The sequence below is a fragment of the Cheilinus undulatus genome, linkage group 9, assembly GCF_018320785.1.
Source record: "Cheilinus undulatus linkage group 9, ASM1832078v1, whole genome shotgun sequence".
NCBI classification, from domain to species: domain Eukaryota; kingdom Metazoa; phylum Chordata; class Actinopteri; order Labriformes; family Labridae; genus Cheilinus; species Cheilinus undulatus.
In genome coordinates, this window is record NC_054873.1 from 36,584,804 (window position 1) to 36,609,846 (window position 25,043).

Here is a 25,043-nt window from a genome sequence, read left to right on the forward strand (position 1 = left end):
GCGATAAAGGTGCTTTTGCTATCTCCCTCTCCCAAGCACACCCACACAGCATTGCCAGCAAACACAACCAGCAGCAAAATTATAGCAAATACTGTTTTTTTTTTTTTTTTTTTACACAAAATTTAGGTTTAAGAAATACTGCATATTGCCCAGCCCTACTGGGAATCCATCTGACCAGTTAGGAGAAGCTGACCAGGCTGTGGTCGTCCATGTTTTTCCCCTGTAAACAGCATTACCAATCAAGCACAATCAGATGTAAAGTCGGCTTGACTTTCAAGTGAGTCATGGGACCAAACATTTGTGTCTGAATTGGCTAGGAATGCCACAGCTTTAAGTTATTACAGTACAAATACTCAAAATAAAACAAAAACAGTTCAAAATGCATAAAAGTGGAGTTACAAAGTGACAGGTGATTAATAGTGATTAGTTACAGAAACTCTGAGATTAATCTTGAATAAAAATGTTGATAGTTTGACAGCCCTGCTAAAAACTGAACGATGTTCTCATGTTTTTTTTTTTTTTTTTTTACTTTTTAACTTGTACATTTAAGATACTTGCTTATCTCTAATATTAGATCTGCACTCTGGTTATTATAATGAATCTCCTTGTTTTGTTAATTTTAGCTTTCTAAGAATAGTCCATTTACCCCAAAGCAGACCTTGTCCCTGAAACTTTTAAAACTTAAAAACAATATGGTCTGAGTGTGCCTCCAGTCACTGAAAAAGTACTGACATTTTTTTCTGTCACATTGTTTAACATTTTAAAAAACACACAAAACTCTTCCTCTCTCTCTCTCTCCCTCTCCCTTTCTCTCTCTCTTTCTCTCCTTCTCTCTCTCTCTCCCTTTCTCTCTCTCTGTCTCTCTCTCTCTCTCTCTTCCCTTATTTCTTCCCCTATTTTATTGTTTGGTAGTAGTGCTACTTTCTATATTTAGTATTTGAGCACTTTGAACATTAGCCTTATTGTCTATGTGCAGTGGTTGACTGAATTTCTATATTGTTGTTACTTGCTGCTCTATGTGCCTTTAATTGCCCCCCGTGGACAAATAAAGTTTTTTTGAATTTGAATTTGAATTTGATGGAGCAGTTTTGAAAGTAGAAAGATGTAGAACACATTATCATGAGCTTAAATGGTTATTTTTATTTATTCATCTTAGGGATACTTATTTTGTATAACCAAATTGCCTAATAGTTTGAATACTTTTAGCTGAATTCTAAACAATGCTCAAATTGCTGATTTGATGTCATTTTTTTTCTCTGTTTCAACAAAAATTCTTTCATTGGTTTCTGTACAGCCTAAATACTGTTTAAGACAGCCATGCAGGTGTATTATTGCTATATATATCTATCTATCTATCTATATATATATATATATATATATATATATATAATATATATATATATACAGTGCTTAACAAATTTTTTAGACCACCACCCAAAGTAAGGTTTATGCCACAGCTGCACTCAATTAACAGCGTTGGTAATTACCAAAATCATTTTTTATGTTTCTGCAGTGCTTAATACACCAATATGTAGAAGCTCTGTAACCAAAATGATATTTTTAATGCTAAAATGTCATTATTATTTTATTCATGAATTTTCAAATTAACTGATTTACTGATTTTTTTAAAAATTGTAAAGCACATTAATATTTCTTGATTTTATGTCAAACTATAGTTATGTACTTGCATTCCTGAACAGAAAAATTAGTTTTAGTGGTTGAATCTTATGCTTGATTAATTTCTGACTTCTCAGAGAAGCCCAGTGACCCGGCTCAAATTTGGGTATGAAAAGGTGAATTCAGTTTGAAATCCCTCATTCCTATTCAAAATGGTAAAATGTGGAGAGCTCAGTGAAAATGAAAGAGTCCACATTAAAGCACTTCATGATGCTGGATGGTCTCTGAGACAAATAGGGAAAGACATAAAGTGTTCTCACAGTGTGTTCAGGTATGCTTTGAAGTCAATTGCAGAGACTGGTACTTAGAAAATGCGCCAAGGAAGAGGCAGGAAACGAAAGTTAACTGAAGCAGATGTCAGACACCTCAAGATTTTAAGTACTAGAGACAGAAGGAAGACCACTGCTGATTCTTAGGCAGAGATAAATTTTATTTATTATTATTATTTAACCGGAAGAATCCCATTGAGATTAAAACCTCTTTTTCAAGGGAGTCCTGGCCAAGAGGCAGCAAAATTTGACGCACAGTTACAACATACAAACAAAATTAAAACAACATTTAAACATCACAGATTATGAAAAACAGGTGCACATTATTGAAGCAGACTCCAATGCTTTCAGCTTGGTTTTAAAAGCATGTAAGGATAAGAACTCAGACAATTTCTAGTCTCTCTGCAACATGTTCCAAGCAAAAGGAGCTGAGTAAACAAAGGCTTTCTTTCCCAGTTCTGTGCAGGCATAAGGAACAGAGAGCAACAGCGGATCATTTGATTGTAAAGAGTAAGAGTCAACACTTCTCTATGAGATTAAAGTGCAAATGTAGGGAGGCAGTAATCCAAGCATGGCCTTGTAAATAAAAGTGTACCAATGCCCCTGCCTCCTAGTGGACAGAGAAGGCCATCCCATTCGTGAGTACAGTTCACAGTGATGCGTCATGGCTCTGCAGTTGGTAATAAACCTCAGAGAAGCATGATAAACAGTGTCAACTATTTGAAGACATGAAGAAGAAGCATTCATATAAAAGAGATCTCCATAATCTAGCACTGATAAAAAAGTGGCAGTGACAAGGCGCTTTTTTACTTCAAAAGAAAAACATAATTTATTACGGAAGAAAAACCCCAATTTAAGTTTTTGTTTCTTCACAAGTTTTTCTATGTGTGGTTTAAAAGTAAGGGAGTCATCAATCAAGACACCAAGGTATTTATATTCATGAACCACCTCTATGACATTTCCCTCAAGTGTGGACACTACTGGGATAGTTTGAGGCACCTTCTTAAAGTCTGAAAACAACATTAGCTTAGTCTTGTCAGCGTTGAGGACTAGTTTTAACTGAAAAAGTGAATGCTGAACAGCAACAAAAGCTTTCTGCAGAGATTCAATGGCCTGAACAAGAGATGATCCATGGCAGTAAATAACTGTGTTATCCGCATAAAAATGCAAATTAGCACCTGAGACATTTTGACCTAAGTCATTGATGTACATAATAAATAGGAGGGGCCCCAATACAGAGCCCTGTGGCACCCCTTGTGGACAACAACAAATTTAGAACAGAGACCCTCATATTTAATGCACTAAGTACTGTTATTTAAATAATTTGAGAACCACGCAACTGCATTCTCTGACAATCCTAGGCAAAGTAGTCTGTTTTTTAAAACAGCACGGTCAACAGTGTCAAAAGCTTTTGAAAAATCAATAAAAAGAAAAGCACAGTACTGTTTTTTATCAAGAGCCACAATAATATCATTTGTCACCTTCATTGTAGTGGTAATAGTACTGTGCTTTTTTGAAATTTAGAGAGGATGTTATTAGAGTATAGAAATGCTTTCAACTGATCACAAACAAGAGATTCCAGGATTTTGGATAAAACACATTAATTTGATATTGGTCTATAATTGGTTAGAACAGCTGGATCACTATGCAGCTATTATTGTTGTAAAAGTATTTGCAAATGCATGCAAGGATCTGTGCACAAATCCACAAATGCATGCACAAATCCACAAATGTGTGTACAGATCTGCAAATCCATGTAAAGTTTTGCAAATTTGTACAAAGATCCACAAATGCATGCACTAATCTGCAGATATGTAGACCAATTTGTATTTGTGGACTTAGTTCATTTTGGTTCAGAGGGTTAGGGCCTCTCAGTTGGCTGTCATACACACGTGACTTTTGCAACACTTGTACCGCGCACAATTTGTACTCAGATCCTTAAGCGTGTACTTAGATCTGTAAGCGTGAAGGCTGGGTCTGTTGCCCTCAGCACAGGTTCACAGGCAAGGCTGCCTTTCTCATCACATCGGAATCACACAGGAGGCAGCAGTTAAGACTTAGTAAGGGCTCGATATATCGTCAGTGTGGAAGGAGAAATGTTATCGTGTTATACTGTTATTGTTATTATTCATATTTTAATTGAAAGAGTGAATAAAATAATGAGTTCCTTATCTCTAAAATCGTGTCAGAGTGGTGGTTGAATTGCCATATGTACAAGACAGGGTTTTATGTGCTGTATTTAACAGAAATCCCCATTATGATGCTGGGTGATGTTATGTTGTTAGCAATAAGATCGATAGAGTGGTCTGTAACATTTATATTTATATAAATAACGGGAGAAAGATTGACGGCCATGCACGGAGCTGAACGGCACCCACCAATTTTGACATCTTAATCACATTACTCCGCTGTCACTGAATGTGTTGATCAGGTGGCTGAGTGGCAACATCATGGACTTTCATTCACCTACTCGTGGGTTTGAATCTTGCAACATCCTAAATATATTTATTTCTTATTACCTGGCCAGGAAATATATAGGACTTGAAAATTTGCTTTAATGTGTGATCAAAACAATCGGCCTAACGAATTATTCATTTCAGTCCATTACAGTTCGAACTAAACAGTCATTTTAATATTTTGATCATTTGCTCTGACATCATGCTGATAGTTCTGTCAGCTGCCCTTAAAATAGAAGATCGCTCTGCATCCCGTGAGCAAAGGAATCCCAAAATAAAAATGTAAAAGCTAAAGTTCTGCTGTGGCTACCAGAAAAACTCTGAAATTAAAGACCTCAGAGTCACCTGGCTCTGCCCAATGTGGTGTTGATCCTGCACCTGCAGAACAAACGGCGACAGCGTGATGACTCTTTGTCCACTCTACCTGTCATCTACTCCCACCCGCGCATGCGCGGATTCTGGCCTTATGCTGATTCACTGAAAGCAGCGTTCATCCAGCTGATCAAGTGGCTGAGTGGCAGTATCAAGTAAAATAAAAGCAAAATCTCCTGTAGCCAGGTGTCTGGCTCTCACTTTTTACAACAAGCATGGTGATGACAACATAAGTGAACATTAACAGGATGGTTTGAAAGAGCCATATCAGAGCTTCCTTTTGCAACAAGGATTTATGATCTAGCAGGAAAGTGCAAATTACAGCTGGCTGCAGCTGCTGAGTTTAAAATTGACAAACATGGTGACGCAAAAGATGAAATTTCCCTAAATGTTGTACTATCTTTTGTCTGCCTGTTCTTTATGCAGCTCTTGAGTGTATTTTTAACATCTCTAAATTTAGTAACAAACTCTTTGCATCACAGGTTCATGTCAAGCTCATCTTCACTTTGTAAATCAGCCAAGCCACCTCATGTTTTAGACTGCCCCGGGCTTTTCCCCTCAGGCTCCTCAGGCTGACTAATTACATGTTAAGAGACTCTGCAAACATCAAATTACGTTTTGGTACACCCTTTTGGCTATATGGGGTTATTCACCCCACTTCCTCTTCCTCAAAGGAAAAATTTTGCTGATAGAAATTATTGTCAAGAGCTAAAAATAGCACCCATGTTGTGATTCTATTTTTAGCTGCTATGAGGTGTAACCCAGTCAGGCCATCTGCTCTTGCATCACACCTGTGGAATTTCTCATTCAGCCTGGGGAGTAAACACTAACACACTTGAACTGTGCACCCAGAAGGAAGCCCGCTCACCTAATTTAAATAAGCTTATTGCTCATTTAACTTATACAAGTCTGATTTTATTGTTTAAACATTTTAATTTATGAGCTGCTATAATGATTATAGATTGAAATATTCCCCATACTAGACAGCAAATGACACGACTAACTTCTTCTAATGTAAATCTGGCGCCTTTTGCTTCAATGTGGAATACCCGCTTGTCTTGGTCATTTCCTCTAACAAATATTTAACATTCTTGAAGATAAACAGTGTATTTTTGCTCTGCTGTGTGTAAACATAGATATTGACCTCACCAATAGGGAAAGTCCCATTCATAGTGATGGTAAATGCTGCAAGAGTAAACCATCTAATTAGTATTCTAACAACCATTGTTTGATCAGCTGTCTATGGTCAACCATCAGTGAAAACAGAAGACTGCATAAAGATTACCACTTAAATGATCGGACTTTGGTTAATGATGATGTGAGGGTAAGGGGCAAATCCTCTATTATTGGTAGGCGTCAGGATGCACATTGTTGACATTAGGTCAGAGTGTCAAACTAGACAACAACACAAGAAAAATATGACATGCTACTCTTGTTGAATCGTGTATGGAATGAATTTTGGGTCAGAAAGATTCAAACGAAACTTAGGTATCAAACAAAAAAGACTTTTAGTACAAAAAATGTAATTCAAGCAAAAAAAATTTCACATCAGGAGTACAATTTCAAAATTGCAAACAAATTGTTAGTCTTTAAATTGGAGCATCTATCTTTTACAGTTCCTGTTTTTTTCTCTCTCAGTGATCAGGCTTTTGCCCTTGCTCCTTTGTTTTGCATTTGTGCTGCCTGATCCTTTGTTTGTTTCTTGAGTTTTTGCTTGTAGTTCTGACACATATGTCTCACGTGGGCTGGCTTTTCTAGGGTGCATCCCTTTTGGCCACAGAGTTTGTGAGTGACAGCGCAGTCACTCCAGATGCTTTGGAAATGAGCTCAGATCACTGTGAACAGCACTCCCAAACTTTGTAGCAGTTCCTGTTAGTGAAGAACATTAATCCGAAAGTGTGTAAAGTTTTGAAAAATCAGTAATCAGTCTGCCATTCTCTTGAAGAAAAATGTCGACGTTTTTTATATTAAAAAACACTAAATTAAAAATGCAGAATCATTTTTTAATTCTTTGGCAGTGAATGTCAACTTTATTTTGCAGCCCTTTTTAAAAGTTTATTATTTCAGGGTTTTAAACTGGGAGATGTCTATTTCATTGCTGATATTAAAAAAATGTCCTATTTGACATTTACCTTTGTCAAAAAAACAGACAGTTACAGGAAACAGAAGAAAAAAACTTGAATAATAATCATGTCACTGGCTCATCATAACTAATTGATTCAATGTTAAAGAAAGTGAACCCTTGTTTATTCCAAACTATTATCTGTGTGAACCTTTTTTTAAAAATGAATGTTTTTACAGTTACAGTCACCTCTAATTTGCCTTTTATACTTTTTTCATTACTTTCAGCAGGTCAATGGAGCCTCCCTCAAAGAAGGACATGATTCCAGTCATGAGGCGGCCAGATGAGTGGAAGGATCCATGGCGTCGATCTAAATCCCCTAGAAGACGGCCTGGGATGGGCTCCCCACCACGAGGGCGCAGGCGACATCGGCCCTCTGGCTCTTCTGTCTCTCTCTCCAACTCCTCCAGGTAGAATCTTCTCCTTTCGTTCAGGATGAATTATCTCATCTAGATGAGGGGCCAAGGTTTCATCAGTTGAGACAGATAGACTTTCATTTAATCCTGCTGCAAATATTTGGTAGGAAATCAGTGAATTAAGATGGATTAAATGTAGCCCAAAATTATGAGTCAGCTGTTGGGCCTCTAAGTAATTTTTTTTTCTTTTTTAAGCATGTTAGTCTGAAAGTAGCCTTGATGTTTGTTTTTTCCATACAGTGCTTATTGATGGTAGTTTATCATGGACTGATTGAATGATAAAAGTTACTGTGAAGGGGCTTATCGTTGCTGTAAAGTCTGACCCTTCTCAGCTACGGCAACAGTAATGTTTTACTTTTACCACACAGATCAAGCATTCGGTATAACTCTGATAGAAATGATGGATGGACTAACAAAACTGAAATAGTTAAATTTTTCCTCACCAGAAATGAATGGCAAAGGGCAAACTACTGTAAATCTGGTGCAAGAGCTGAACTCCTAACTTATTTTTTTATGTAAATTGAAATTTTTGCCACCATCTCTGTTCAATGCAAACAGCCACCTTAGTGCTCTAAACTTGCTGGGGTACATACATAACACTTTATAAAGCCTTGTAGCATTGCATTATGTAATAACGCCACGTTATGTAATAACTAGGGATGTCCGATATTATCGGCCTCCCGATATTATTGGCCGATAATAGCATAAAAATGTATTATTGGAAATTATCGGTATCGGATTTTCATTAAAAAAAGAAAAAAAAAATTCTTTCAAAAAACTTTTACCCTGAGTTTAGATCAGCCAAGATTTTTACTCCTTTGTTTACAATTACTAGTACTACTCTAGTCTGGACTGAAGCTGTTTGCCTTCATTGTTTTTGTTGTAGTTTTGCATTTGTTAAGAAGTCAAAACTAAGTATTTTGCCCTAGTTGTAGTGGCCAGGTATTGTCAGGATTATCTCAGGGAGAGCATGGTCCAAGCTGTTGTTTGAAGCATGTAAAAAAATAAGAAAAAAGAAGCACTTGTCTTTTATAATAAATATGGCAGTGCCATGTTGGCACTTTTCTCCATGACTTAAGTTGAAGTTGTTTCTCATTTTTGCACAGGAAAATCAAATGTTTGCATTTGAAAGCCTTGTTGTTACATTTATGAATGCATCCAGTGGGGCATCACAATAAAGTGACTAAATTAGGCATAATGTGTTAATTTCACAACAGGGTATATGTGATGTTGTTACCTTACCTTTGGTGGAAAAAAACCCGCATATTATCCGTATCAGTTTATATCGGTATCGGGAATTAAGAGTTGGACAATATCGGTTATCGGTAAAAAAGCCAATATCACCGCATTATGTAATAACGCCACATTATGTAATAATGTAATACAGTTTCCATCCATCACGTAATAATGCTGCATTTTCTAAGCCACTAAGCGGGTTAGGGCAAGGTAGTAGGGTAGGTGTTTAGTCTAGAGCCCTGAAAGGGGTTTAGGTTAAGGCATAAGTTACTAAGCGGTTAGAGTTAGGGCAAGGTAGTTGGGTAGGGCATGCCTTGGAGCCCACACTAAGTCCTATGGTTAGGGTTATTACATATTGCGGCATTATTACATAATGTGGCTTTACAAGCCTCCTTCCAATAAGGTCATAATCCTATACATACAGAAAACAGTTGGACACTGTTTAGTGGGGATGTAAAGGTTTACATAGGTCATAGTTAAGTTTGTGCCTCAGTTTTTAAGTCGCAGTTGGTAAGATTTAGGCTCAGTGGGAGGCTTTAATAAAACTGCTTGAAATGACATTTTTTCTAGTGCTGACGTCTTGTTTTCCATTAAGTCCTTTTTTGTCATGCACCTTAAGAAGTTAATTGATCGAAGGGTGCTCCTTTTTTGCCCTCCCTGTAAAATGGGTAAGCAAAACAAGATAATAAAATTAAAGCAACACAGATATGAATAATATTTCTTTCTTTCAAAATATCCTATAAATATGTTGTATAAGACAAAAATGTGTGACTTTAGGAGTAATATATAATATTAGTTCCTTACAAAGTGTGCAGTCACATAGTAGTTAGAGTTCTGCAAGTGCAGTGATTTGTCATGCTCTTTTGTTGCTCGTCAATTGTAGATAAGGATGGAGAATTGGCTTGTGTATGCACAAGAAAAACCCCTGTTTTTTTTTTTTAAGATTATTCAGAAGAAGAAAAAACATATATTTAAATGTGATGTTGTCATTTCAAAAATTGGAAATTTAGGAAATGTTGTAAGCTTACCCATTAAAATAGTTAAATTCCGTTTATCAAGCAGGCATTTTTTTCTCTGCTAATCAATGCTCAAGTTTGAAATGACTTACTACTTGAGTGTACAGAGAACGATATGGCAATTTTTGCATTCCAAGACTGTGAGATTCCCAAACAGTGCAAATAGACATAAAAAGATGTATAAGGCTGGCCACAAACTACAGGATTTTAAGCCTGGTTTGAGGCAAGATTTTCCTCCCCCAGCAATCATGGGAGTGTAACCCGAATGGAGCCTCGTCGCAATCGATTATTTGTCTGAATAATTTGCATCAGTGTTTTGGCAACGTGATTGCTCCAGATCATGTCATCGCCTCCAGCATTACCAGCTGGATTATACGTACTTTTATCGCTCACAGCCATAGACATAGCTGACCCTTCATTCCAGCCAGTATTGTATCCTGAGTGTTTACCTTGTTTTTTCTGCACCGCTGAAGGACAGCTTTTGGTGGAGGGACAGCAAGAGGGGATCGACAGATATCTGTGTTTGTTTGTTTCTTATGAAGTCACATGATCGCACAAGGTCGCTGGCAGGTGTGTGGTCTCAAGTGGTCTTACAGTCTGACTGAGTCGTTAAGTCTGTGCGTTCAGAGGATTGCAGATGAAAAATCATTTGAAATTGTCCTCCTGTTTGTGGTCTACCACTTTTTTGAAATCATGCCAGATTTAAAAATCATCTTGTCTGTGGCCGGCCTATGTGAGCAAAAAATCAAGCTTAAGTATCTGTATCTGTAGTAAAATACAGATGCATCAGGGTTGTTTTTTCCAATTTTAGCTGTCCCTCTGTAAAATATTTTACGAACACAATTACAAGTAGAATTAAATCACTTGGACTGTATTTTTACAGAATGAATGATTAGTGGTTAGTTAAAGATGTATGAAGTTTCCTTTTTTTCTTAAAAAAGGCCTTTAATGCTGAAAATTTAAAAAACAATTTTTGCGAGTGCCAGTCCTGTGCAGTGTCCACAGTGTCTCCGTTGTGCAATTTTTTTTTTAAGTAAAAATAAAATGATTGTGTTTCCTGTTCTAAATGACTTATTGACATCAAACAAAAACTGAAAAAGATCTGAAAAATCCCACTTTCCATCCAGTTATTGAAATGCAACATGTGTCTTTGCCTGCATGCTATTATATGACTAAAATAGCATATGATGCCATCACACTGGTGTTATCATGGACCCCTAATGTTTAAGAAATGTTTTCGAGACCTATGCTGATGCACAGCCGCACTTAATTGGTTGGCCTGGTTCAGTATATCAGAGTCTAAAGTTTAATCACATCCAGTGTGATACAAAATTGTAAAATAGTAAAACATGTCTGAGGTGTGTAAGTGAAAGCACAAAAAATCCTGGCCTACATTTAAAGGCAAAGTTTAGTGGATGGTAACTTGTAAGCAATAAGGAAGTAGACAAGGATTAATAACTGGTTTCACTACTAACTGTGCAGTCTGTTAGATAAATTCCATAAATATTTCCTCATCCCGTGCAGGCAGAATTAAGTGAAGTCTCAAAATGAAAAACTCTGTCTAAGTTACTGTGATGTTTTTATTTATTTGAATGCTGTAGCTCTTGTATTTTTTATCTTAAAACACATTATTCTTTAAAGGGTGAGTGCTTGCACATCCAACCTGCACATGCAGTGTCTCCAAAATATACTGAAATGTTTTCATGTATTTCTATTAAGTGAGAATATAGAAAATGGCTGGGTTTGATAAGTCTTTATGAAGCCCCTTGTTAATCTTATCCTCATGGTCATTGTTTTTGTGTGCAGATCTTCTTCTCGCTCCTCATCCTACACAGGCTCTGGGTCATCTCGTTCCCGCAGCCGCTCCTCTTCATTCAGCTCCTACTCCAGCCACTCGTCCCAGCGCAGCTCTTTTAGCGGCAGCCGCTCCAGGTAGACAGCTGCTGTGTCACCACACCTAGCTGTTGATGTCTCACTAACGCTTATAAAACAAAGTTGTGACATCATTCTTCTGTTTCTGCTCACTGTGCAGAAGTGTTTATACAGCACTTCCAGTCCTCACTGAGGGATTTTACAGTTTTAAGAAATGGTTTAAAGGAACCTGGAATTTGTCATTGAAAGGAAATTTCCAGCATGAAAAAGTTTTTAGTAGTTAAACTGAGTATTACAACTGTCTGAAAGAAAAGTGACTTAAAAAAGAAACATAACAACAGAGATCTGAATATATCATGATGGTAAAATATACAGTATATGTTTAAATCAATTTATCATAGACCAGCATGATTATGTATTTCACCTTTTTGATTACCAGCTTTTGATGTGCTCCTACTAATTATATTTCATGACCATATGCTGACATTTTCTGACTAATTACAGATCACTAGACTGAATGCCCAAATAAAGATGTCTGGATAGATTTGTCCCCAGACATTAGCTTTTCATCTGTTAGTATCATTTAACATGTGAAAGTTAAACACTTCATTACTTTATAAACTTATGTATACTTTTTATATGTTGTTTAATATAATGTTCAAACTACATTCTAACACTTTCTTGTCTGTCAAAGGTCTCGATCATTCTCTACATCTCCAAGTCCAGCAGCACCAAGGGCGGCTAAAAACAAACCAGACCCTCCACCTATGATGGCTAAAGGGTAAATCCTGCATTCGTTGTATCTATGAACACCATAATTTGATCTTCTCCCATCTTTGCCTCTTCTGAAATCTTGGTCTTTTAAAACTCAGGCCCTGATTTTAGCAAAATATGGAGTCTAAATGGCTGAATTATATAAAACTATTTTATTGATTAGCACCGGAGAACAATTAACAAGAATACCTAAACCTCTTAGACCCATTTCAGATTAAAACATATGTATGAAAGGGTTTAAGTAGTACTGTTGGGCAATTAGGATCTGAATCTTGACATTTTAGCACAAAATATTTAAATTCTACATTTTTTAAAAAAGATATGTATTGCTTCTGACCTCTATGGGCTGAAAATGGCAGCTTCAGCTGAATTTTTTTAGAATATTTTTGCTAGTTGATCTGGTGCTCAGTGCCATATGTGGTGCAGTGTGTCGTCACCACCAAGCTCAACAGTTACAGCGCACTTTGACAATCATTAATGTCACTTGTAACAACTGACAGTACTTAAAGACCCTGTAAAGTGAAATCCAAAATTTGTGTCTTAACACTCAAGATATGTTTGAATAAGGTTGCTGTAAATATATGAAAACGCTGAGATCTACATGTGACAGAATTTTGGATTTAGACCGTAAGAAAGTTTTTTTTTCATCTCTTTCCTGGCTAGGTTTAATATGGCGGGGCAAATATGTGGACTGGTGATGTCACCGGCCCACACATAGATGATACCCCGCCCCCTAATGCTACAATGATATAAAATCACAGAGCACTTACCTCACTACAGTCTGTTGTAAGCTGATGTCACTGCCTTCATTGAAAGTTAACAGTGAGTTAAATGCTGTATTTTTGTGCATTGCGAGTTAAATTTGCCAAATCTATCAGCCACAGTGACCTATGGATCATTTAAACCATCATAACAGGGAGATTTGAGTCAGAAAGCGGACTTTGGGTACACTCACACTATGCCATCTGTACCGTGCCTGGGCCTGTTTCAACCTAAAGTCCTGTACTTTTGGCTATTGGCAGTGCAATCGTTCTGTACTTCAGCATGGCACGGTTCACGGCCCCAAAAGCAGACTTTGGGTGCACTCACACAAGGCCATCCGTACCGTGCCCATGCTCGTGTCAGCCTAAAGTCCAGTTCGTTTGGCCAGTGTCAGTGCAATCGTTCTGTGCTTCGACGCGGCACGCTTCATGGCCCCGGCACAGAAAGACGAGGCGGGCCTAAGCACGGCACGGATGCAAATGAAGGAGCACAAGAGCGGGAATGTGACGTAACATGAAGTAACAACAGGAGGACCCGCTTAGAGCGCAGAGAGCACACCAGGCAGTAGCTGCATACTAGAGACAGCAGGATTTTTTCTAGAAAGATAGAGAGAGATCTATATATTTTGTCTCATTGTATTTCAACAAGTTACAAAGATTTTGTCAGAGCTGAAGAATTTAACTTTGCACAGCTCCACCACAATCTCATTATAATGGATCCCAGTCCAGTCCACTTTTCTGAGCAGTTTCTAGCAAAGTCAGGCTTTAACGACTGCGAGAGGTTTTTTTGGTTGGTGAAATAAAGCTTCTTCCTTTGACTGAGCCACAAACAGCAGCTCACAGGATGACAAACACCTTTCATCCTCCGTGCGTAAAGGAGAGTGCCAAATACGCGGACAAGTGTGTGCAGGGGTTAATCTCATGGCGGATTTAACCTCTCTTATAAAATTAGAATGCCTTACTATCATCTACTGAATTAATTTACCTTTAATTCTATTTCGAGTTATCAAAAAGTGAAACTGTGATCTAGATTGCTGATGTTCCAACAGAACATCGTTTATTATCTGTTGCTGTTTTACAGCCTAAAAAACAATTCTTATGTATGTCTAAGTTCATCAAGAGTGGATGGTTTGTGTGATTACATCAGCCCGTGATGTATCTGCTCAGGCCTGGATGTGTTGAGCAGTGTGAGTGAAGGCCGGGGGGGGATGTCAATTGACCTATGGCTAAGCCACGCCCCCTCCACTCACTCGGACAAACAAACATTTAGTGACAGGCTCTATTGCAGTTGTCACAGTAAGAGACATTTTACAGGAGGCCATTGATGATTTTTGGAGACAGAAAGATCACATATCAGCTAGAAGTCACCAAAAGGGTCTAAACTATGTACTGGAGGGATACATTAAATCATTTTATTGTCGAGAAGGTCGATAAAAAGCTTCAGTTACAAGCCAAAAATTACAGGTCCCAGGGCAAATGTGATGAACCGCATTGTGTTGCCATCACCATCTCAGACCACAAGATAGAGGATCAGAATCAAAGTGCCACTCAAGTTAAGGTTTTAGGCTCAGAATATGAGAAAAATATACCAGCCTTTTTACCATGTTTACTGAGAGTGTCTCTCCGTTAGTTTGGTGCTACAGTATTTACATTGAATCATTCAACATAACGTTTGCCAACCTTTGTTATCTTGGCTTTTACGGATAAGTTCATGAAGCTAAGCTCCAGAAGTTAACGTTAGTTTAACTAGAGCCATTTGGACAACAGCTAACAATGTTGTACGATCACCAAAGTACAACAACTAGAACAAAAAATGTCAATGAACTCCCAACACACAACGAACAACACAGCTAGGAGCTAACAGTAGGCTAACTTTAGCTAACGCTAGAGTTGTTAAAAATAACTTTATATTTCTTTCCAGCAAAGTGACAATATGTAGCCTCAAAGACGATGTTGGCTTACTTTAGAACAGATGTAGACATCCATGTTCATTTTATTCATGTTGAGTTGATGTTGTGGTCTACCGCGCAACTATATCCAAAGAAGACACTTTTATCGGTTGAGATGTGGCTTAGGAAGGGGTAAAAAATACACTCTGATGCCCAGACTCTCAGGATACTTTGTGTTAGAGCCGCATGTACCCGCTGAACACCGTTTAACCATTTTTAAACTTAGAATGTCAAAAAAAAAAAAACCTCATAAAACCAGACGAAAACTGACTTTCTCCTATTCATTTCAATGGACGTCCAGGTAGCAGATGTCCGACTGTATGGAATGGCTATAAGCACTGTGATTGGCTCATCGCGTTTGAGGGCGGGACTTAGCCATAGGTCAATTGGGCTTCAGCACGGTTAGAATACGGCACGGTGCGGATGGCCTAGTGTGAGTGTGCCCTATGTCTTTTCTCTGGCATGGAGCTAGGCAGCTACACTCTGATCATAAGGTCAAGAGGCAGACTAATGCCGTGAGTGCTTTCCTCCATTCAGATTGTAGCATTTTATTTTTAATTTGAGTGAGTTGTATTCTCCTGAGGGGGCGTGGCTTCAGCGCATTCAGCTGACACACGCACACCATCCTAGAGCAGATTTTACTGCCTCACTCTTCATGCTTTTCAGATTAATTTTATAAACCTAGAGATGTTTTATTTCACTGAAATTTGACCAGAGGTTCATAACACAGTGGCCTGTCATACAACAAACCTAAGTACAGATTTATTATCTCTTTACAGGGTCTTTAACAATTTAATTTGCACATCCACCAATCAGGAGCAGTGCTTTGACACTCTAGGATTGTATGAAATTTAGTGCTACTGCCCAAGATAAAAAAAGCATGTCTTTCTTAAAATGAAGTGGATGATATACAAACTTGTGTCATCTGTATGATCATATGTCTTTATTTACCCATTTAAACCATCTTTTGTTGAAAAACGGCTGTTAAATCCAATAGTAGTTGCTGAACGTTGAAATTTTGTGGATAAAGGGGGAATTATTTAAATAGAGGCATCACTCTGGCACTATGGGATGGGGTGTAAGGGTAATGTATGCTGTTGACTAAGTTTCCTTAGAACAAGAAAGATAATAAAAGTCTTCTACATGACCATTTATCATCCACACTTGGGTAGCTTGTTTTAACTCTACCTTGAGTGTTTATGAAATTCTGGCTAATAATCAAATCTGAGTAAGAATCGTAGACTATATGATGTTATGACTGACGGGTACAGCAGGAGGGAGGGAGAGAGAATCTAAACCCACTTCTCCCAGTCCTTTCCATGATGCTCTTAAAGCATTTTGTCAATTCCAGGGTAGATGCAAAAACATGATCACAGCCATTACAGCCTGTTTACTAGTTGCTGACTAAATCAGTTTGTTTGAGAAATTCTAGAAACTGTATATGTTTCAGATCGTCATTATAGCTCTCAACATCACTGTTGTTTGTTCTTTTGCCTTTTACAGCAACTATTATATGGTATTGCAAAATTTCAAGGAATTAGGATTTTAAATGCATGCTCAGGTGCTATGCCCCCCCCCATTTCTCCAAAAACAAGCAGATGTCAGCACAGATACCTCATGTCTGTTCATAAGAACACAGAGAGAGGATTTTATAAGTCTGTGTGTTCAGTTCTCAGTACATTACAGCTTGTAGCTGCATTAAGTTTTGTGTCTTCCTGCTGAGGTGTGCTAAGCTGCAACTGGCAACACCCAAGTCCCTAATGAGGTTGTTCACAAGAAAACAGCTTAAAAAACAACAGACAGGGACTTGATTTGTGAAGAACTTGTTAGAAATAATGTTTATCATTGATTTAGCTTGGCTTTGACAGAGATAGCAGGGAGTGTACAGAGCCACAGTGTTTACAGCCACTTCTTTGAACATGAGCAGAGCCACAACTGGCTTCTTTTAAGCAGCGATTCGAGTTAAAACACACCTTTGACAAGTACTATAGTAGCTGGACTTGAAAGTCACTGCTGTACTGTATTTATGACAAACTAATTTGTCACATTCCAGCACATGAACCGGCATTGCTTTTACCTTTTATGTGCACTTCAACACGGTGTGTGAATTTAAACCAGTGGTGAAGGTGTTAAACAAAAAAATCAGTTTTGTGGCAGAAATAATACAGATGATGGTATTGATTCTGGTTTATGGCAAAACACTGCAGGAGTTCAAATATGGACCAGGTTTAGAGTACTATCAGTACCAAAGTCAGTAATGTAACTCATCAACTGTTACAACCAGACACTTTGGAGTCCATAGCCATGTCTTCTTCAAAGATTCACGATTGTTCTGTTTATTATTCCTGTATCACTTGTTTAAATATTGCATGTGCTCTACTGGCATGACTGATGGTTTTACCTGCCCACTCATCTGTCTGCATGCTTACAAAGACAAAAACTGCCCTTTTCCCTTTAAAGCATGCCGCTGAAGCCGGGTGCCATGCCCCCTCCTCGCAGGGACAAGCCTCCCATGAAGAAAGCTCCCAGTCCTCCTCCTCCTGGTGGACCACAAGGCAGGCCTCCTAAGCCCCCACCAGAGGGAGGGAAGCCTCCCATCAATCCTCGGGAACCTGGAGTTGCAGGTGGCGGTGCAGGTGGTGGTGGAGGAGCCATTAGACCCCCGCCACCGCGGGAACCTGGAAAGCCTCCCAACCAGAGAGAAGACAGACGGAGAGACCGACAGCAGCATCCTCCTCGGAGGTAGGGTTCTCCTCTTAAGTGTCTCCGTTTTTTAATTGCTTCCTAAAAATTATGATTTTTTTAATGTATTGCATGAAACACCATAAACTATGAGGCTGCCCCACATTGGAAAAGGAATTTAATTCATGGTAAGAATCAGGGAGAACAAAGGTTTTCTTCCTGGCAGACTGCTCAGTCTCAAGTTGCCGCTTGGTCTTACTTAACTAGTTAAGAATGCAGATCTAATGAAACTTTAACTTTCACATTTGGGGATATTTCTAAATTTAGCTCTTATAGTAAGTATGAATGGCAAACCAATAACAGGCAATAGTACTCTTCTGTCAAGAGCTGACTCTTCAGTTATTTACAGCCTTTCATAGTCACTATGTGAGCAGTGCTTACAGGTGCAAGGCGACTTCATTTTTGTTCCAGCATGCACGTTAACAGATCAGCGTTTCGCAATACTAGTGTGAGAAGCATGACTCACGTGTGTCACGCACTATAAATCAAAAGAATAGAGAGCTTGCTTAGTCTGGTAAGCTCAGGAAAGAAATGTGTTTTAGCTAAATTTAGCACACTGATTTACATCAGACTCCTTCAGGGTTTGAACACTTTAGGACAGGAAACAAAACCCTCTCAAAAACAAAACAGCTTTAACACATGCATCACTTTTACTGTGTGCATGCAGCCAAGGGCATAAGTCTGCACTGCTTCTTCATCATTTTTATTCAGGAAAACTTGGATAGTTTTAGAAGAGATGTGGTCAGAGGACTAAAAGAAATTAAAGTTGATATGTGTTGCTAGCTTATTTCAATTTGGATAAATACTACTTTTGAATGTCAGAGCTTATTAACAGTCGATGGCCAGACAATCATAGCAGTTTTAGGATGAGTATCAACTCCATGGATTACAGTTTTGTTACACAAACAACAAGATGACCCAGTGTGATTTAAAGAGGACTATAATCAAGCACTAAAACACTGTGTGAAGTAGGGCTGAATGATTTAGGGGAATAATTGCGATTGCAATTTAATGTGATTATTTGTTTGTAGGGATGTTCGGTTACCATTTTTTCATTCCCAATACAATTCTGACACCAAGGTGCTGGATATTGGCCAATACTGAGTACCAATCCAATACTAGTGTGAACTTTCTGGAGTGACTGTGCAGACTAGCAAATTATTTTAGACCTATATTTGACTCACTCAGAACATGGCTCAACAAATATATTCATAATGTTCAGCATCTCTGTGACACTAAAGTTGTTTTCCTGCTGGTTATTGAGTTTTACCATTAGAAATTAAGATAACAGTAATACAGGCTACCTCACAGGCTCTCTCTAGCTCTCTTTCTCCATTATGCTCTATTTGGATAGCATCACATGATTACAGAACAGCCTGCAACTGGCTGAAAGACAGGATCCAAAACTAACTATTTTTTTACCAGCCAGGCAGATATTTTACCAGCCAACCAAATAAAAACTGCTTTTAAGTTTTGTAATTTGCTATCAGTATTATTTAACATGTCATTTGGGTCTTGTATGCAGTTTTAAATATTTTAATAGTATGCACTAATACTAGCATTAATGTATGCTAAAATATGAATAACTGTTTCAAAAGTTAAGTGTAATATTTGAGTTAATAAATTCTGCAGTATTTTTACTACAGTGCAAAAAGAGTCTTTCAGTAAGGAATTTTACCTGAATCGCTGACTTCAGTCTCCTTTGGACAGTTGAGACATAAGATTTTAGCTTGACCAGACTGCAACAGCCCTATATGAACATGACATTACATTTACATTACATTTTAGTTTAGTTTTAGTCATCTTGACGAAAACTTTACTTAGTTTTTGTCAGTTTTAGTCATCACAGATCTATTTTTGTTAGTCTTAGTCTAGTTTTTGTCATGGAAAAAAGGCTGCTGACAAACAATTTTAGTCAGAGTTTTTGTCGACAAAATTAAGACTGTAATGGACAATGTAGGAGAGAGGAAGAATGTCATGAGAGAGACAAAAAGTGAGTAAAAATACCCTAAATATGTGTAGAATTACAAATGAACTTTCTTCTTTTGATTCTTGTTTTTATAATGTCACAATTCTAACGCTCCTTCTTTTTCTGGGATCAGGACTGGTAAAAATGACTCAAGAGATACTCTGGCAGAGTTACTTTAATTTTGATTTTTGGTTTATTTTTCTATTTATTATTCTGTTTTTCTAAGAAGTTAAGTTTTCTTACGTTAGGTTTTGGTTTTAAACCTTACGGTCCCTTTAAAAGCCAACACCAAATCCCAGTGCATTTACATTTTTATCCATAAGATTAATATTGTGTTTTTTTTTTTTTTTTTTGTATACAGTCTTCATTAACAATCTAAATGGAACAAAGAGACAATAGAGAAAACTGTGAAGGCGCCTTCACAGCGCGATTAATCTGCAGCCTGGATCTGGAGGGGTAAACATTTCCTGCTCTGACAGACTACTGGGGAGGACAAGGCCACCTGTGAGAGCTCTGGGGCGGGGAGGGGCCCACGGCGGCACCCATTGCGCACTGGAGCAACAACGTGCTTTCACGTCAGAGTCTCCAAAAGTCTGTAAAAGTCTCAAAGTCTCTAAAAGTCTCCAGTAACACCGGAAAAACTCGCTAGATTTTTTGCTAGTCGCTTTTTTTTTTCTTTGAAGAGTCGCTACAGGGGTCTGAAAACTCGCTAGTATAGCGACAAAGCCACTAAGTTGTCAACACCGCCGCTGTCCACCTCGGCACGCTGTGAATGACTTCATGACTGACGCACTTAGGTGACCAAAGATCATCTCGGCCTGAAATACACATTACTCTGCCAGGAAACCAGTTGATACCAGCATCATGCTCCAGTAACAACAAAAAATAATTTTTTGCTGGTAAAAAAATAACTCATCAGAATGGCGCGTGGTCTTAAAAATTTACCAGCCAGAGACAAAATCTACCCGTAATTGGCGAGTGGCGAGTGTTAGTTTTGGACCCTGCTGACAGACCCTCACAAAGGGAAAACAATATGGTGGTTAGCATTCAAGCCGTCAGTAATAAATGATCATAATTCAATCAAAATGGATAAAAAAAGGCGTTCAGTATCGGGTTTGCTGGTGTGGATTTAATCATTGAAGTCCCCAAAAGTCAAACAAGTTTCAGGCTCTCTGAAAATGCTGCCCACAGGATTCAAAGGCATCATTAGCATCAACGGGAACGCACATAGGCTAACTTCAAGGGGAAAAACAAGTAAGAGGCAATGATTTGTAGTTCAAAAGTTATTAAACTTTTGATAAACTGTGTCACTTCTTGTCGTTTACGACAGCATCGGTCTGGAAGGAATTTTAACAATTGAAACTGTCACACAGCCACCATTCTTTGCTGCTGCAGTGGTTCCTTTGGATCTTCTTTGGAGCTCTAAAAACGGCAGCCCGTGCATGCAGTGCTGTCTGGCAGCGGAGAAGAATTGATTCCCTGTCTATAGCGCTAACATTTAGCATGGCTAAACAAAGCAAGATATAAAGCAAAACCAAATGCTATCAGATCAGTGCATAAACTCGTGTACTCGCCAATACCAATTCCTGCATTTTAAGCAGTATCGGGCGTATTTCCAATACTGGTATCAGTATCAGAACAACCCAAATTTTTCGAGTACTAATGTTATGTATTTCTCAATAAACAAGCAGTAAATTATATAATTACCACAATATTTGGTAAATTAAACTAAGACTGAACAGTTTAGAAAATAATCAAATAACTATTATTTTGACTCATTGTGAATTCAATATGAATTCTTCTATCTTCTTTATAAGACACACATACAAAAACAAGGGGTGTAAGATTGGAATCCTGGTTTGATTAGGAGTAAATGTGACATCATTAGACTGTGAAGTCATTTTATTAATATGTCCTATAATAGTAACACAGTTTTTCTTTGGAGTAGAGTACAGAATTCTCAGTGGGCTGCAGGGATTCATCCTGTTTTGGTGATGTTGAGTTACAATATGTGTATAGAAACAATTTAGCATGTAGTGTTAACACTCTTAGAAAAAAGTTATCTAGATTTGAAGAGAAATGGTTAAACCACGTCTTGTTAAAACCTAAATAGAGGACATAAATTGAAATCAGGTATGATTGGGGTATTGAATTTTATGTTAAAGCTAACCTAACAAGAGGTCAGAGACCTTTGGCTGCTCAGTTAACAGGAATCTTTCTTCCGACTCTTGAAGTCGGCAGATTTAAAAATCTCCCAGCGGAGCAGAGACTGTGTAAACTCTGTGATTTAGGAGAAGCTGAGAATTCTCAGATTAATAATAGGGGTGGGTGATATGAAAAAAAATCATATCACAGTTTTTTTTAATGGCCAGATAACGATCTTCATTTTATCATGATTTTTTCATTCAATTTATAAGACAAATATCTTATTTTAAAATTCCATAGTTGGCGTCATCAGGTAAGGCGGTCTGGAGGTCTTATCCCACAATATATTAACATACCACACATTTATTTTCCTGCATTCTGATCTGTTTTCTGGAACAAGTTTCTGCATTTTTTGTGCCACTTTAGAATTATTATGTGTCCTCCTCTGTGTTTTTAAATCTACTTTAATGTTTATTAGGCACATTTTAACAGCTTGATTTTCATTTAAAAGCTTGTGGGCTATAAATAGAATTCTTACAGCTGAAGCTTTAAACAAGTAGCCAGTTCATATGCAATTTAATATCACATTTACTTCAGTCTTGTTTACAGACTGAGATTGCCAAAGAAAGAAAATATAAATATAACACAGAATTTGATTAATTTTTGAGACATGTGGTTATGCAGTAAAGTAGTGGCTGTATGTTATTTTAACATAATCTCAGTATTTATTTCAAGAAGGATGGTGAAAAGATTCATTACAGCAGTGAATTTAGCTGTGATGAACAGTGACCAAGGCTACGCGTCAACTCGTTTCTGCTGCTATTCACAATGGAACAGAGAGGAGAAGGACATGTGGGATAAGGTGCTGCAGCATGCATTAATGTAGGCTAAAGAAATGCATGAACATAAATGCATATATTGTTTAAAACAGTTCGCAATAACAATCGATGTCTGGACCTCATGGACATCACTGCTTCCCTCAGTTTAATAAACGCTGGTGTTATAAAGTTCCTCTCGTGATTCCGCTATCCTGTTTACCTGCCAGGTGGAAAGGCTTGTAAATAACTGGAGGAAGCTATGGAAAGCAAACAATGCCAGCAAATCCAGCCTTCATGTGGCTCCTTCCCCACATGTCATCATATGTCATTTCCCATTCTCTCATTCCTGTTTTTGACCATATCCACCATCCTCTGTGGTAAAGACACAAAAAATCCCAGTGAAAAATCCTAAAAAGACAGTGGGTCTAGACTGCTATAAATACTCACACTGTAGGTTTTTGATTTAATTAGTGTTTTATATTCATTTCATGTCAGTACTGTATTTCCTATACTGGACCTATCATACACTTGTTGGAATACTGAATGCTGTTTTTTTAAATGACATATTAAAGACAAATTTTAACAAACAGTGAAATTTGATGGACTATATTTGATAACGGACTATTTTTACTAGAATGAAAATTGTTAAAAGAATGATTAAAATGTTCTAAATAGAGTAACTGACCCCTAGACCCTGTCACTTTATGTCACTATTTTCATGTATTTATCATTCTGATATGGAAACAAGGTCATTATTTCTTCAACTTTCCCTTTGCAGAGCATGAGTACCAAAAAATGTCAGAATCCCACTAATCCAGTGTGTGCATGAAGGTGGGAGACTGTGGGATGCCTGGGTGTTTTGTTTAAAGGGTTTCCATTTGCAGTTTTTTTCTGTGGATGACATTTATGGATTAATTTTAAATAAACAGAACAAAAAGAAACTCGCTGACATTTTTGCATATTAGTGTCCTTTGGCATTATTAAGTGATACCGGAGGTACAGCCAACACCTGTGTGGTTTTTGTGGAAAGACCGGAGAGAGTCTGTGGGCGTGAGGGTGGAAAGCCTTGAGGGAAAACTTCACTTTTGTGAGTTGTGTGCTGTGTCTGTGTGTTTCTTTCTGTGGGCATATGTATGACATGGGGCAGCATAAGCCAGAGAGGAGGAACAGTTAAAGGGCAGGGAAGAACAAGGGTGTGTGAGAGTGTTTCCCTCTCTGTTTGTGGGGGTGGATTTGTGTGGGCACACATTCGAAACTATCCAGGAAAACCAGTTTACAGTTCTGTTTGCAAACGGCTTCCCTCAGATTTTCTGATAAAAATATACCAGTGATACTGCTACAGCTGTTGGGTAACATTCATCACATATTTCAGGGGGTGTTCTTGTCTCAGAAGTATCAGGATATACACATAAACCTCCTAACTGAGCACTGTAGAATTTTACTAAAAACTAAATTTAAGCATTTAAGATTTAGAAACAAGTTTCAATAAATATTGATGGTGATGTGGATGTTGAATTAAACAGTCTTGATGGTCTGTAGATGTTTAAAACAGTGCTGCAGCTTTAAAGTGCTGCACATTTAATCTTATCTCACTTGCAATTGTAACGTCATGCTATGCAGTTACATTATCACATAAAAGGCTGCAGTTGTTTTTGTATTAAGCATTGCTTAAAGGCCTTTCTGCTGGCGTTTTTTAATCCTTTTAAGTTTACAATACTGCCACTATGTTTTTGTAGAGGTACCTTTATTTTAACAAAGGAAAGACTTGTGTTTTTGGAAAACATTAAGTTATTTTGGATGCAGTAGTGTGGAAATTTTAGATTTTGTATTTTTGATGTTACTTAACATTTGTATATTATGTTTTGAGTTGAGAACTACAAACTTCAAAACTGTCATTACTCTCATTTGTCTTGTTAACCAAGTAAATAGAACGATTAATGTATTATTTCTTTATTGCAATTGCTAATCACAATATTGCCCACTATAATCACAATTCTACATTATTACCTAATGGTGTAGCACTAGCGCTGTAATAATGAAAGTTAAAATAATTTATTGTATAAATGTATATTAGAACCAAATCAGATAAGATTTGCAAACATTTAAGAATCATTTTTTTTATTGAAATGGCGAAAACATTCTTAATGATAAAACAAGAAAGTAATGCCTTGAGAAAACACATTTTTATTTTTGAAGAAAAATCAGATTTCACAGTTTCAGTATTTTAAGACATTGTTGTGCTACTTTCAATAAGAAATGGGATGCCATGCCATTGTTTTAAAAAGTCATCACACTCTCTCACAATCTCCTTTTCATACGTTTTACAAAGTATTTTACTGTTGAGGATAAAAGTTGAAGAAATAGAAATATTTGTTGCTGTTAACAATCAAAATGGTGAGACTTAATTTAACTTTGTATTAAAAGTAGATCTTTTAATGCAATTTTTGCA

The 25,043-nt window shown here is 37.5% G+C and overlaps 1 protein-coding gene across 3 annotated transcripts in view; it reads left to right on the top strand.

Moving 5' to 3' along the window:
- The window catches only part of zc3h18 (zinc finger CCCH-type containing 18), a 73,879-nt gene that overhangs the window by 24,284 nt on the left and 24,552 nt on the right, over nt 1–25,043 (top strand). For all 3 annotated transcript variants that reach the window (XM_041795543.1, XM_041795545.1, XM_041795544.1), the window contains exons 10-13: nt 7,124–7,306; nt 11,371–11,496; nt 12,131–12,217; nt 17,381–17,662. In XM_041795543.1, coding sequence (XP_041651477.1) covers nt 7,124–7,306; nt 11,371–11,496; nt 12,131–12,217; nt 17,381–17,662 — 678 coding nt within the window. The remainder of the gene's footprint in view (nt 1–7,123; nt 7,307–11,370; nt 11,497–12,130; nt 12,218–17,380; nt 17,663–25,043) is intronic.